Raw genomic sequence first — 12969 nt, forward strand, 5'->3', positions numbered from 1 at the left:
ACAACAGGACGGAGAACACAGCAATCAATAAGGAGCAGGGTGCAGGAGCCCAGTGTGCCGTGGTGATTTATGAGGGGTTAAGTTTCATCAGCATCGTCATTACTCTTGTCACTGTGAATCTGGTGGTCTTTGCACTCATCAGTGTGGGTTGCCAGGAAGGTAGTGCCTCACAATACCATCGGTTTAACACACATACACTGGCATACAGTGTCACCGCAGCCATGTTAATATGACAACAACTGCTCCTACATAGAATGTAGATAGAAAATCAGCCCTTTGCTGTTTGGCTGCAAAGAGGTGATCCTAAAGCTACTGTATGACACCGTAACGGCGATGAGATTCTACTGGTGCAACCTTTTAAATGCTGTTGCATTAAGCGCAGACCTACCATACCATGGAGATAGCCAGGGCTTTGGGAGCTATGCCGCCAACACCTTTGTCTCACTCAATATAACTGCTTGCTGGACTCAGGCAGTAAACCCTCAGCATGACAGCTTAGGGGGTTGAATGTGATGGGTTGCACGACAGTCCCGCTGCACAATCAGCTCATGTATTTAGTGTTGGTCCGGGCAGTTGGAAGATGTCCAAGCAAAACGGCCTCACAGACTCATTTGACGACGCTGCCAACTGGCAGCTTTGACGCGTTCGCTGACCAGTGTCCCAAGAGCTGACATGCATGGACGGTGAGGTAAGAATCCAGTTTTACCAGGATGATTGTGGTATTTACGATCATTCGGACCCCTGTGTACTATGATCAAGAGTTCGCAAAACAATTTGCATTTATTTCCTGGAAACATTCAAAGTCAGTGTAGAGAGTGGAGTGACGTTCATGTAGCACAGGGAACATCAGAGCTGTGGTTACTAACTTTGGGGTCAGGACCCAGACAACGGGCCGTGAGATAAAATCTGAGGGTTACCATGACAAGATCAGCTTAAAAGGCCCTAAAAACCTCTGTGTCTGTGAACACAACATCATCTGGCAAAGTTACAACAGTTTCTAGGTGATGTCATGTGCTTCTGTGCACCAATCAGTATCTAGTAGAATTTGTAAGTAAGGTAAATGATGGTTGTGGAACAGCTTGCCTGTGTTGCCAGGCCACATTTCGATGCCTTTTTTTTTTCATTATTCAGTTTCTCCACAATTTTTCCTTCAAGTTGTTTTAGTTTCACAAACATTACCATGTCTAGTTTTTGTTTTGAGCAGATATTGTGGAGGAACATTGTCAAACTTTGTTAAGGTTAAGGTTTTAAAAATGTAAAACTATTTGGTACAAAGTTTAAAGACACAGCACATAAAACCTGTTAATGTTTATTCTTTCTTTCTGTCTTTTTGATTTGTTTTTACACAGTCACATCTCTCGTTTATCTGATCATTTCCTGTTCACCAATATGAAATGAAACTAGTCAAACATAACAGACTGTGTAAACACTTCACTTCATCACTGCAGAATCAATGAGAAATCCGCAGTAAAGCTTCATCAGAACTGTATCAAATCTGACAAGTTGACAGAACGAGTTCACTCATGTCCAGAGCCTCTGCTGCGATGATGTGCTTCAGCCTGGGAGTTACCTCTGCTCTGTCACCTCCCTTATAATGACTCCAGTGCGTCTTTCCTCTGCAAAGTATACAGCGAACCATCGTCATCATACCCTCCTCCTACACATCATCACCACCACCACCACCACCATCATCATCATCATCGCCTCTTTCGTTTTCACCGTCCAGCCCACAAACTTCCAGCATGTCCAAATCTGCTGCTTATGTAACCATGCAGATGGTTTAGCAACCAGTGACCACCGCTTACATCAAAGCCTCGGCGCTGAATGGAGCTGAATCACTGCTGATTTCCAGCCCAATCAATCTGAAACAGCCTGAGTGCATTTCATACCTTCCTGTACTTTAGCGGCGATTATTCAATCTATAGAATGAACGCCAAGTCTGGTAGACTGAGCAGTCCCTGGATGTATAGTCTACCGGCTGAGTGAGTCATGCATGCATGATCATATACAATCGATTATAATAACAGGCTAATTTGCCCGTTTAAAATGTCCTGCGTAATTTTACCCCCATCTAAAGGCTTTTACGCGTTTCAATAAAGCGTGAACACACTGCAGGCTGAGTAACCGTCTGCACATCACTCGATCAGACCCAACACGTCGTGAGGAAACGCTCCGTAAAGCGGGTAAAGGTGAGCCATTATCTCATGGGAACTGTTTATTAAATATATGCCATCTAAATGATCGTGCACCACAAACATTCATTTTCCTCCTGACAGCAGGACGATGCAGATTAACCGGACCCAGTTTACGGATGCTCACACTGCCGCTCAGACGTTTATAATGGATTGAGGACACAACAGAGTATTCTGCGGATGCACATTCCTCGGCTCAGTAATCCACACAGACACAGCTGAAATAAATGACCTCGACACACACACACACACACGCACGCGCGCACACACAGAAATAACGATGATGGACAAAATGCACCGTCAACTCTGAACTGCTTCTCTCCGACAATGCTGCAGCTCACATTGCCCAGAAAGCATGGCAGTAACACTACACAACACAACACGCCACAGCGCATCGCACGCACACACACACACACACACACACACACACACTCAATTCACACTCACTCCTGTGTCAGCGCGTCCTACCAGAGGATAAAGTCCAACAGCGGCGCGGTGGTTTGAACTGGAACAAAACTCTCAAGGCGATCCCCAAAGTGTCCTCAGTCGTCGGCTTCGGCGCGGAGCACCAAACACAGCAGACCTCCGCCGCTCAATGAGCGCAGCAGAAACGGCTGTCAAGTTGACGTTGGGAGGCAACCCACTACTTCCTGTTACATCACACTGTAGCCTACAGCTGAGGACCTGGGAGCCGAGGCCAGATCCACACTGTGGTTTGCCACTCAACTCCCACACTCGGATACAGACTTGAGTACAGTTTGTATTGTTAAATGTGCTGCAGACTGCAAATCCAGTTCCCCTTCTCCTCAGGCAGGAGTCACTGCATGTTGAGCAGTGTCTTGCTCATGAGCACTTCAGGAGAGAAATCGTTTTGAAACATGCAGTTGTTGCCTGGCTGCTTGGACCATATATAACTCATCCAACAATAGTTTATGATGAAAGACAGCATCCCTGATCTCCCTGCAACATAAATAACAAATATAACACGCATAATATAAATAATATAATCCACATTAATCAATAAGACTTGTAATTATTTGTTTTCTAATTTTTCTTTTGTAGGTGACTTTGAGCAGCAAGAACACAGCATTGACACATCACTTAATAAGGTAGTAATGGTGGTGTTTGCAGTTACATATCCAGCAGACAAAGAGCAACATCAGCATTCATTTTTGAGCAGTATTTCTGTACGCCTGATGTAAGCACAATATCCGTTCTCCTTTTAGCTCGTTTTGGTCCCCACCACCTCCCGAGGGAAATATCTGGCTCTTAAGCAGCTAAATGCTGGTTCCCCTGTAACTCAGTGTCTGACTGCTTGTTGGCTGCCAGTCAGCATCCCACACAATAAGCTGAAAGACGATGAAATACTCACTGGAGCTGAGGTTAGCAATGATTCTCTCTGGGTCTGACACTATTACACTGCATAAAGTCATTAGAGCCATTGTTAATATAACCACTATTGTGTAGTGCAGCTTCAATTCTACTGTTCCACTTGTGTTTTTTGTTTCATTACCCGGCATGAAGATCGAAATGCTACAGCAATGCTTTCTCCACAGCAATTACATTCTGGTGGAGAAAGACTTTTTCATTCACTGGTCAAACAAACCTTAAGTGGTCAAATTTAAACATACTCCAAATCCAAAATACTGGACCTCAGTGATCCAAGAACCCTCTATATAAGGGGTTTTCAGTGAAACATTTAAACTACCTTTTACATTACTCCAGTAAAACTCCTCAATCCACCTCAGAAATAACAAGAACATTACAGTTACATTGACTTTAAATGTACCGGTTATTGCAATGGTAGAATCTTCATTTAAATCCACTGCAGTAACACAAACTAATCACATTGTGTCCCTCATGATTTGACCCTGCAGTCGTCCAGATGAGTTTTGAAAGAAACCGAATCAGGGTCATACAATGATTTTAACATGCTTCGCTTGTAAGGCCCATAATAAAAGTGGTATCTCAGATATTGCCTGTTTTCTTAGTTGTTTTACTGAAGCACTTTGTAATTGTTAGAAACAGAAGTCAGATGGGGAGTCATAAAAAATAAAACCTAGGGAAAGGAAGGCAGGCAACAGTGGAAATTTATTATCCAGTCCAGTTCTTTACAGCTGCAAAACAAGACTGTACAGAAAATACTGTTGAGGGCCAGTGCTAAAAATGTACCTTACACAACACTGCCCCCTTCTGTTTTTCCTTAACAACACCAGCAATAATGCAAGAGTGATTTATAAAACTGCATAATATTGATTAAAGAAGAAAAAAAAATGTCATGCTTGATTTGACAAGTATAAAGCAGTCATTACCTTGTTCATATTGATTTACAGCTGCAATGATATGGTCCTCGAGATTAATGTGTTCGCTTCAGAGCATTCTTGTTGTCATTGATCTTGGAACAAGGGTTGTCCACCACTTTAATCTGCTAATGCTGTTTTCACCTTGATAAACAACAGTGAAGCTTTACCAAAATCACTGCAGAAAAGCATCAGTTACTGTACATACACAGTCAATATGCAGTAGAGGCAGTCATTTTGCTGCTCAACAAAAATCATATTGTAACTTTTTTTTAAAGTTACAGTAAAAAGTTTATATCGTGCTCATAACAGAGATCTGAAGCTGTAAAAATTAAACGATATTTGTATACAAAAGAACACACATGCAAATCATGAATGTAGAGAGCCACTATATTGGATCAGCAAAACAAATACAGAATGTTTTTTGTCAATGAGATATTTGAGACTATGTGGATAATGATCCTGTCTCTACAAAGTTAATTCAGGCACACAATTAGTTGTTTTCTACATATTAGTTGTTGCACTACAAAACAACAGTATGAGTTAAGCTAAGAATAAAATATGGACATAAATACAGGTGACTCCACAGCAGTGCAGGATGTAATGCAGGGCGAGGTGTTCACACTGAGCGATGAACGATGTTGCCTATGTTTTTCCTCCTTATTCGGATCCTCTTCGTCAGGTGACCTGCAGCAGAACAGAGCATTTTAATTTCATGATTTCCTTTGGACAGTTTTCTTGAAGATGACAGATTACAAGTTATTTTTCACAAAGAGAAACCTACGATTTTTGAAAAATTATTACACTTGTACCAACTGTACATGAGCTTTCTACAGTTAAACAACACTAAGTAATGAATCCTGTGTTTATTCCTAAAATGGAAAAATGCTTTTTAGGAAACAATCTGTTAAAAATAATCATACCATTTCTGCTCCTAATGCACTTTTTAATACACTGTTTGCGTGATGTGAAGTTGTTCTCGTTTCCCCCGCATCCGCTGTAGTGAAACAATTGGCATCTCTTGGTGTTGGGGTTGAATGCAAATCTCTTCTCTGCACCGCGACATGTTCCTCTGTCCACAGGACTGCCGCAAACGTCCTTGGGCTTCAACTCTGAAAATCATAGGAAGAGCCAGAGAATATCAAAGCTTTGAATTGGGCCTGCAACTAACAATTGTTCTGATTGTCGATCAGGACATAAAATGATATATATCATCATCCTGTACATCTTCCTTTAAATTATATCATGAGATATGTAGACAACTTTCCAGTAGACAACATCCATTCCAGTTTGACTAAAGGGTGAGGAGGAGGGCAGAGGATGCATATGATGCTTGTTAGCACTTCATCAACATCTTCTTGGCTTAAACCTCCACATGAGCTCATACACACACAAATTAAGCTTCTGTCTGACTGGACTTTGTCCAGTGTCTGCAGGCGCTCAGAATTAAATTGACAGATCTGAAAAGTAAGAGTTGTTGTAATGGCTCCCCACAGGCCTGTGTAACTTATCCTCTTTGATTTATTCAGTAACTTTCTTCAGGATGAGAAACAGCCATACTCCAACTGTAGGAGAGCTTGTTAGCAACCATGAGTGAGTGAGTCTTTCATACAAATGATGCACATTGATTTTCATAGGTAAACACTATGGATTCCTCATCATTACTTCATTTGTTGGGGTCAACTGGGGTCAATTAGGAAAGGAAATACACACCCAATGATAGACTTCTGTAATATAACTTCAGAAATATTTGTCAACAACCACAATGTTAACTGCAAAACCACAGACTGCTTAAAGGTCTCTATAGTATAAAGGCAGATGTCCATGTGTTGTTTGATTATAAAGCAGGTCTACATTCTATATTAATACTGTGAAAGTATCAATGCCTCAGTCCACAGAGAAACGCACACAGCCTGTATTCAGAAACTGAGCCTTAAAACCAGCCGTCAGGACTTCTGTGACTTTGTGATGTCACAACAAAGAAGTCACAGCTCTCAGTCATGCCCCAGCCATGCCCCAAGCTCAGAGCCTCCTCTCTTCTGATTGGCTCACCGACGTGTTGTTACTAGAGCTCCATAGAGAAGCTGGTTTTTGGTTCTTAAAACCACAAATATATCTTCTTATGGATCAACACTTCAAATAAAACACAGGAGAAGTGTAAAATATGGGACCTTTAAAAATCCAAAGTGTAGTGTGACTTTTATTTCTCTGCAAAACAAGTTAGATTTCACCTCAGCAAATATAAAACTGTATAGTAGAGAATGTTTCAAAAGCAAAATGATTCTATAATAGTGGCACATGTAGATTATTACTTGCAACAGACAGTAGTAGTAGTAGTAGTAGTATCATGGTAGTATTTATTTATGTATGTATTTTGGACCCAGAGCTGGTTTAGTGTATGGTTAGATTTCATTGCTATTTACACACATGGTTCTACAGTACAGCTTCTCCCACTGTCACTGAGTGTACATCATCATATAACCACAAGATGTCAGTCTTTGATTTCACCATGGCAACATCTGCTTAGTAGACTGACTTCACGTTTCATACCAGTTCTATAAGGATGAATTTCCAGCTTTTTCGAATTTGAAATTCAGATACAAAATCTCGGCTCAACAGTGAAACACATGATCATCTGATATTTACTACTGACATGGATCATTACCGAATATTATTTTCTAAATATGTGTAATTTAAGATCTGAATAATTCATTGTTAGTCTAAGGAGTTTAAATTTCATACCAGTATTGCTTCTTTTACATGCTGGAGATCTTGTCACAGAAATACAGCAAATAAAAATTGATTGAGAAGGAGACAGAATTACTGAAACCAACTCATCCTGAATCTTTCCCTCTTGATATTTTCTGACAAGAATGAAATTGAATTTTTAAAATTATAAATCTTTGAGTGAGTGGAGGGAAGCAGGCCTCAGCTCTCCGACTGCAGCACAGGAGAGCCTTGGAACACGACAACCATGATGTATGTGCCCTCACTGCTAATACACAAAAAATTAGTAGGTGGGAATATGTGACAAATGGGCTGTGGGAAGGAGACACTGATGCACTTTGTTTCTGCCCATTGCCTTTCACGACAGAATCAATTTTGCAAGCTATCTACCATCTATGCACCACTGCACACTGACTTTTCTTTTTTTTCTTCTCACAAAAAAAGTTATTGGCAGTACACACTGGTTTATTAGATGAACTGGATTCACTTACACTGAGGTTTAAGCATATTTCACAATTCAGCATGGACTGGTCTCTGCTCTTATGACAAGATAATCAATTTAATTATGCCTTACACCAGTTAATCTGTCTCATATTTCTGGTGCTCTGATTTCTATGATAAATTGTAATACACTACATGTACCGCCTCTGGCTTTTTGCCCTGCAGTGGTTTCATTTCTGATATTTTTAAGACTGAAAACAGTTTGTTCATCTCATGTTATTCATGTGAATTTGACTGAATTTGGCAATAACTATAGCCAGCTAGCTATACTGAGCAAGTGTGTATCAGCCTCTGACTGACCTAAACTACTCACCAAGAACATTTTTCAACCACGCAGAAGTGTCTCCACCTGAGGCTAAACCAACCCGAGTGAATCAGCCTCAGTTCTTACCCACTAATGTATTTGTCTCGACTTAATCTTGACCACCACTAAAAATACCCTTTGAACTACCTTTACAGTCATAATTTCTTACCTTTTATCTGTTGATTAGAGTCATTCAGTTGCACTTGAAGTTCACTTACAGACAGTTCCCCTGAGAAACAAACACAACACATCAAGAGATCAGTCATTTAAAGAAGTACTTTTAGCATTTTGAGTTAAAATTTATTCACTTTCTTCCCTTGATGGAGCTGAGAAAATCCATAGCCCTCTCATGTGAGTGAGTACAGAATAGGAATGCCATGATGTGGAAACCCTCTCAGTGGGTAATAAACTTGTGGTGTGTTACTGATTACACAAGACATTTTTACAAGAAAAGACGTGTTGGCTTGGAATATCTGTAGATGAGAGGTGTCACCTCCAGATGCTGCCAACTTATAATATTATAATAAAATTTGCATATTGTCTTATGAATGTTATCAGGTTCCCTTTTTGATATTTGGTTTAAATCTTAAACACTGCTTTTACTTCTTGCTTAGACACTAAATTCTCCACCACTGTCTTGTCAGTCAACTATCCATAGTGCAACTTAGTATGTACCTGGAGTCTAGAGCATTACAGACTTGAACCCATATTAAAAATCTGGGTGTAATCATGGATAGGGAGCTTAGTTTCAGTGACCACATCAAAGCTATGACTACATCTGCATTTTGGCATGTCAGAAATATAGCTACGGTAAGAGACCCTGTGTCTAATCAAGACTTAGAGAAAGTCATTCATGCCTTCATATCTTCCAGAGTTGATTATTGCAACACTCTCCTCACTGGTTTACCAAATAAGACCATTAGCCAGCTACAGCTTATTCAGAATGCTGCTGTTCAGCTTCTTACTCAAACTAAGAAAAGAGAGCATGTCAGTCCAGTTCTCAGGTCTTTGCTCTGGCTTCCAATCAGATACAGAGTTGACTTCAAAGTTTCACTTATTGTCTATAAGTCACTAAATGGTCTTGGCCCTAAATATCTTTCTGAAGTGTTCGGTGTATACAAGCTCGATAGATCTCTAAGATCTGCAAACCCAAACAAATCCACTCAAATTGTAACTGGCCTTAAAAAACTGCTCTGTTCTCGTCCGTCTTCATTTAATCTTTTAATCTTGCACTTTAATTAAATATTATCTATTTTATAATCTCTGTTTTTATACTGTTATCCTATTGTGCTTTTTGTATGCTTCTTTTATTTCTGTTAATCACATTGAATGACTTCTGTGTACGATAATGCGCTATACAAAAAAATTTGCCTTGCCTCCAGTCATCATGTGATAAGGCTCCACCTGCACGGAGGAGACATTTGCAGTTTTAAACTGTAGTGTCTGACTACGTATTGGTTTTATTTAATTAACGTGGGTACTCCCGCTGACATTCAAAAATGAACCAAATGGGTTTAAAGTCTATTAAAAGGGAACAAGTCACGTAATCGGTCCGTGCCTGAATACGGTGTAACACCGGTACACGGACTACCGCAGCCAACCGAGTACAGAACTGAAGTTGGGATGCGATTAGTGATTAGATGCGATTGGGATGAGTTTAGCATAAAGGTAATAAGCGGGGGAAAACAGGCAGCTCACCTCTCTCCAAAGTTTAAAAACACATCTACAAACACGTACAATGCTCTAATGAACTAAATGATCTATATTCTTGATGAATAACAGTTTATCCATCTGTATACTTTTGTGTGGGCTGTAGCTGTTTAACTCTGCTTCCAGAATGCTAAGCTAGGCTAATCGCCTCCCACTCCAGTTCAGACTTAACACACAGACATGTGGGCTGACATGAGACTTTTCATTTCACTCTCAAGACAAAAGAGTAAGTGCATTTCCAAAAAATCTGTTAGTATTTTTCAGACAAGAGCAACAAGAAACAGATCACTGACCTAATATAGCTCTAGTACAGTGAGAATTACAGTGAGGTACATTCAGTCTTACCAGTCAGCATGGTTGGCTGCACATCCATAAATTTCCTAGGAGGCTGTGTGTGGACTTCTGGTGCCTTAGTGGGTTTTACTATATGGACAAAAAAAAAATCAACATCTGAGAAGGAGTCTCGACATAACATGAAGCTAAAAACAATCGATTCTGAGCCAGGGTTGTGACAGCATCTATATTTAGAATAAAATCTCATTAAATCCCAGTGATCAGTCATAATCAAAGTAAGTTTAATTTTATTAGTATCAGTCTAGAAAAATGGTGTTGGTCTGTAAACAGATATCATCTACTAATGCAACCAGACAGAGTCAATCATAAACACAAACACAATAAAAAAAAAAATCACACAACGTTTTCCAATTGATTTTCACTACAACATCGGATGTCAACAGAATTGGTCACAGTCGAGCGACTCGCTCGTTATTTTCTCTGACAATTTCAACATCTAAATGACTTCTAAGTTGTGTCTAAGTTTGGCATAATTGAGTGTGCTTTGGTGACTTTAAACGATTTAAATGCTAAATCAAGGTGGAATGTGATTTCATGGTCAGCTAAAATTCATCTGAAAGTTAATTTTCTGAGGTAAAACTATTTTGATTATGTCACCACTCTGAAATGAGTTTTCATTTGTTGTGCAGCAACTGTGATGTGTTGTGGCTGGGCTGTCTATGAACCCAGAGGTATACAAATGACACTCTGCACTGCATACTGCTGTGAGATAAGGGTGGGAAAGTAATTATTTCTGTTTAGTCAAATTAAAGAACTTACAATGACAAGCTGAAAATGGGATTAACTATAATTACAAATGTTGCGTCAGGTTGCTTCACATCGACCCCTCTTTTAAAAGGTACTGTATGTAATTTTTCTCTCCCACCAAACGTAGTTTTGTGCTAGAAGCAGTTGGTGCTACAGCCATCACTGTATTTACAAGACTGGAGGTTATAATATGCCCTTATCAGTGCTACTTCCTCATCTTTTAATGTTGAAACCAGGGCAGACTGGACGCTACAGTAACTCACTATTGCACCACAGTATTACGAGACGGGCCGAGGCTAGCTGGTTAGCATGCTAATTTCAGTAGAATAAAAGATGTGATAGAAACAGAGGGAATGAGTTTTCCAACACTGGAGACAATAACGTTCGATGCTGAACTTGCAACTTTTCTTCTAGACTTTTCTTCTAGAGCAGCTGAACACAAGAACCCTCTAGATTTTATATTTGAATTTGAATAGAACCTAACACCAGTCTTTAGAGAAAAAGTACAATACTTCAACCTAGGCCTACCTGGGTTCTGACATTTCGCCTGGCACCTCGCCATGCTCCTGAAGTTGTTGGCATTGCCAAAGCAGCCACCATAAAAGAAATGCTTGCACTGCTGAGTCTTGCTGTCAAAGAAGTAGCGTTTCACCAGTCCTCGACAGGGACCAGGAGCCTCTGGCAAATGACACGGGTTCTTGTCCTCTAGAAAAGAAGAGGGGGAAAAATATATTAGAAACCAATAAAAGAATCAATTAATTATGAACTAATGAATAGTAAATGTGTGTTTCTTTACAGTGCATTACAGTCAGCAGTTTTTCCTCCATATTCAACTCTGGTCTGAAATTTATGACTTTCATTCCTCAGTTATTTAACAAAAAAAAATTCAGCTTTCTTTCATGGTGGGTTTGTTTGACCAAGACAGAGAGACTGAGTCAAACAGAAGCACCAAACAGGCTTCTGCAGTCTACATTATTTAACATCATCTTCAGTTTTTTTTGCATTGAACTGTTACTTTTCTGTTTACTCTCATAGTTCTTATTCTCTCTTACTTTGTTCTTACTGTTGTTCTGACCACAGAGCTCCAATGACTGTGAAATCAACTTCCCTTAAAAAATTAAAATTAAAACAAAATACAAGAAAAACATGATGTACTTCCCTGCCTCAGTTGAAATTTCAGTTTTGCAATGAAGGCGTCTAAATTGTGCTTTTTAAAATATGGAATATATTGCAACAAAGCCAGTGGTAGTTTTTTGCTCACATACAGTATGTATGATGTAAGGCCTTGAGCAGTGAATGACACATTTGAAAGAGAACGCTGAGTACGATTCAGTCCAATGAAATGTGTTGAAAATAAAAACAAAGGCAGGGAAGACATACCTGCTCCAAGCCTGTACAGCATGAGGTGCAATAAAGGAACTGCAGGACATCACCCTTGCAATCACTGTCCATTCAATCACAGCTAGCTCACTTCCTGTCTCCCCAGAGATTACATGACATTTCCACTCCAGTCAGGTTCTCAGATTCAGGCCCCCACCCCCCCAGTCTTCCTCTGCAAACTGATAAGTCACCACTTGCACCAAGAATGTCCTTATGTTGCCTTGTCCCTAGTGAACCATATCTCCTCCCCTGCCATGTCTATGCTTTTCTTTCCTGTCATATCGTCTCTACCTGTTACATCAACTCCCACTCCCTCTGTTTCACTTCTCAGCAGTTATCATATATTTTATCACCCTTGGGTCTTGGAGCACTGCGATATGGCCCTGGTGGTTGTTGGCGACAGTTTGATGCTCATCTAAATCCTGCAACTTTCACTGTAAGATTCTGTTTGTCTAGCTTTAATCCAACCTTTGAGCTATGGGAAGTAAATACATTTTAAAAGTTATTTGTACTTCAGATCTCAGAATGCAATTCGTACATTGTATTTTCTTTAATCAGAGATTTGTTACTTTAAACAGCATCACCTTCTACAGTGCGGAGCACTCGACTGCAAAAGCAGCAGAGTTGTTGTGGAGGGTTTTGTGGAACCCTGCTGTTCATTTGAATAAGCTGTCACAAAACCCCCCAAAATTTACAAGCTAGCGACAGGCTCATGCTTGACTTGAGTCTGTAAGCGGACTGGTTCTGTTTTGGA

At 40.0% G+C, this 12969-nt stretch overlaps 2 protein-coding genes across 3 annotated transcripts in view; both read right to left on the reverse strand.

Annotated features, from left to right (window-relative positions):
- calcrla (calcitonin receptor-like a) overlaps positions 1-4166 on the reverse strand; it is a 31705-nt gene extending 27539 nt beyond the window's left edge. Inside the window, exon 1 of the mRNA XM_056389011.1 lies at positions 2661-4166. The gene's annotated coding sequence lies outside the window, so the exon portion shown is untranslated. The remainder of the gene's footprint in view (positions 1-2660) is intronic.
- A 98-nt stretch (positions 4167-4264) lies between these two features.
- tfpia (tissue factor pathway inhibitor a) overlaps positions 4265-12969 on the reverse strand; it is a 45500-nt gene continuing 36795 nt past the window's right edge. For both annotated transcript variants that reach the window (XM_056389012.1, XM_056389013.1), the window contains exons 3-7: positions 11364-11540; positions 10080-10157; positions 8194-8253; positions 5416-5604; positions 4265-5179 (exon numbers count right to left, since the gene is read on the reverse strand). In XM_056389012.1, coding sequence (XP_056244987.1) covers positions 5112-5179; positions 5416-5604; positions 8194-8253; positions 10080-10157; positions 11364-11540 — 572 coding nt within the window. In that variant the 3' untranslated portion in view covers positions 4265-5111. The remainder of the gene's footprint in view (positions 5180-5415; positions 5605-8193; positions 8254-10079; positions 10158-11363; positions 11541-12969) is intronic.

This window comes from Seriola aureovittata, chromosome 11 (assembly GCF_021018895.1).
Source record: "Seriola aureovittata isolate HTS-2021-v1 ecotype China chromosome 11, ASM2101889v1, whole genome shotgun sequence".
In the NCBI taxonomy this organism is placed as follows: Eukaryota; Metazoa; Chordata; class Actinopteri; order Carangiformes; family Carangidae; genus Seriola; species Seriola aureovittata.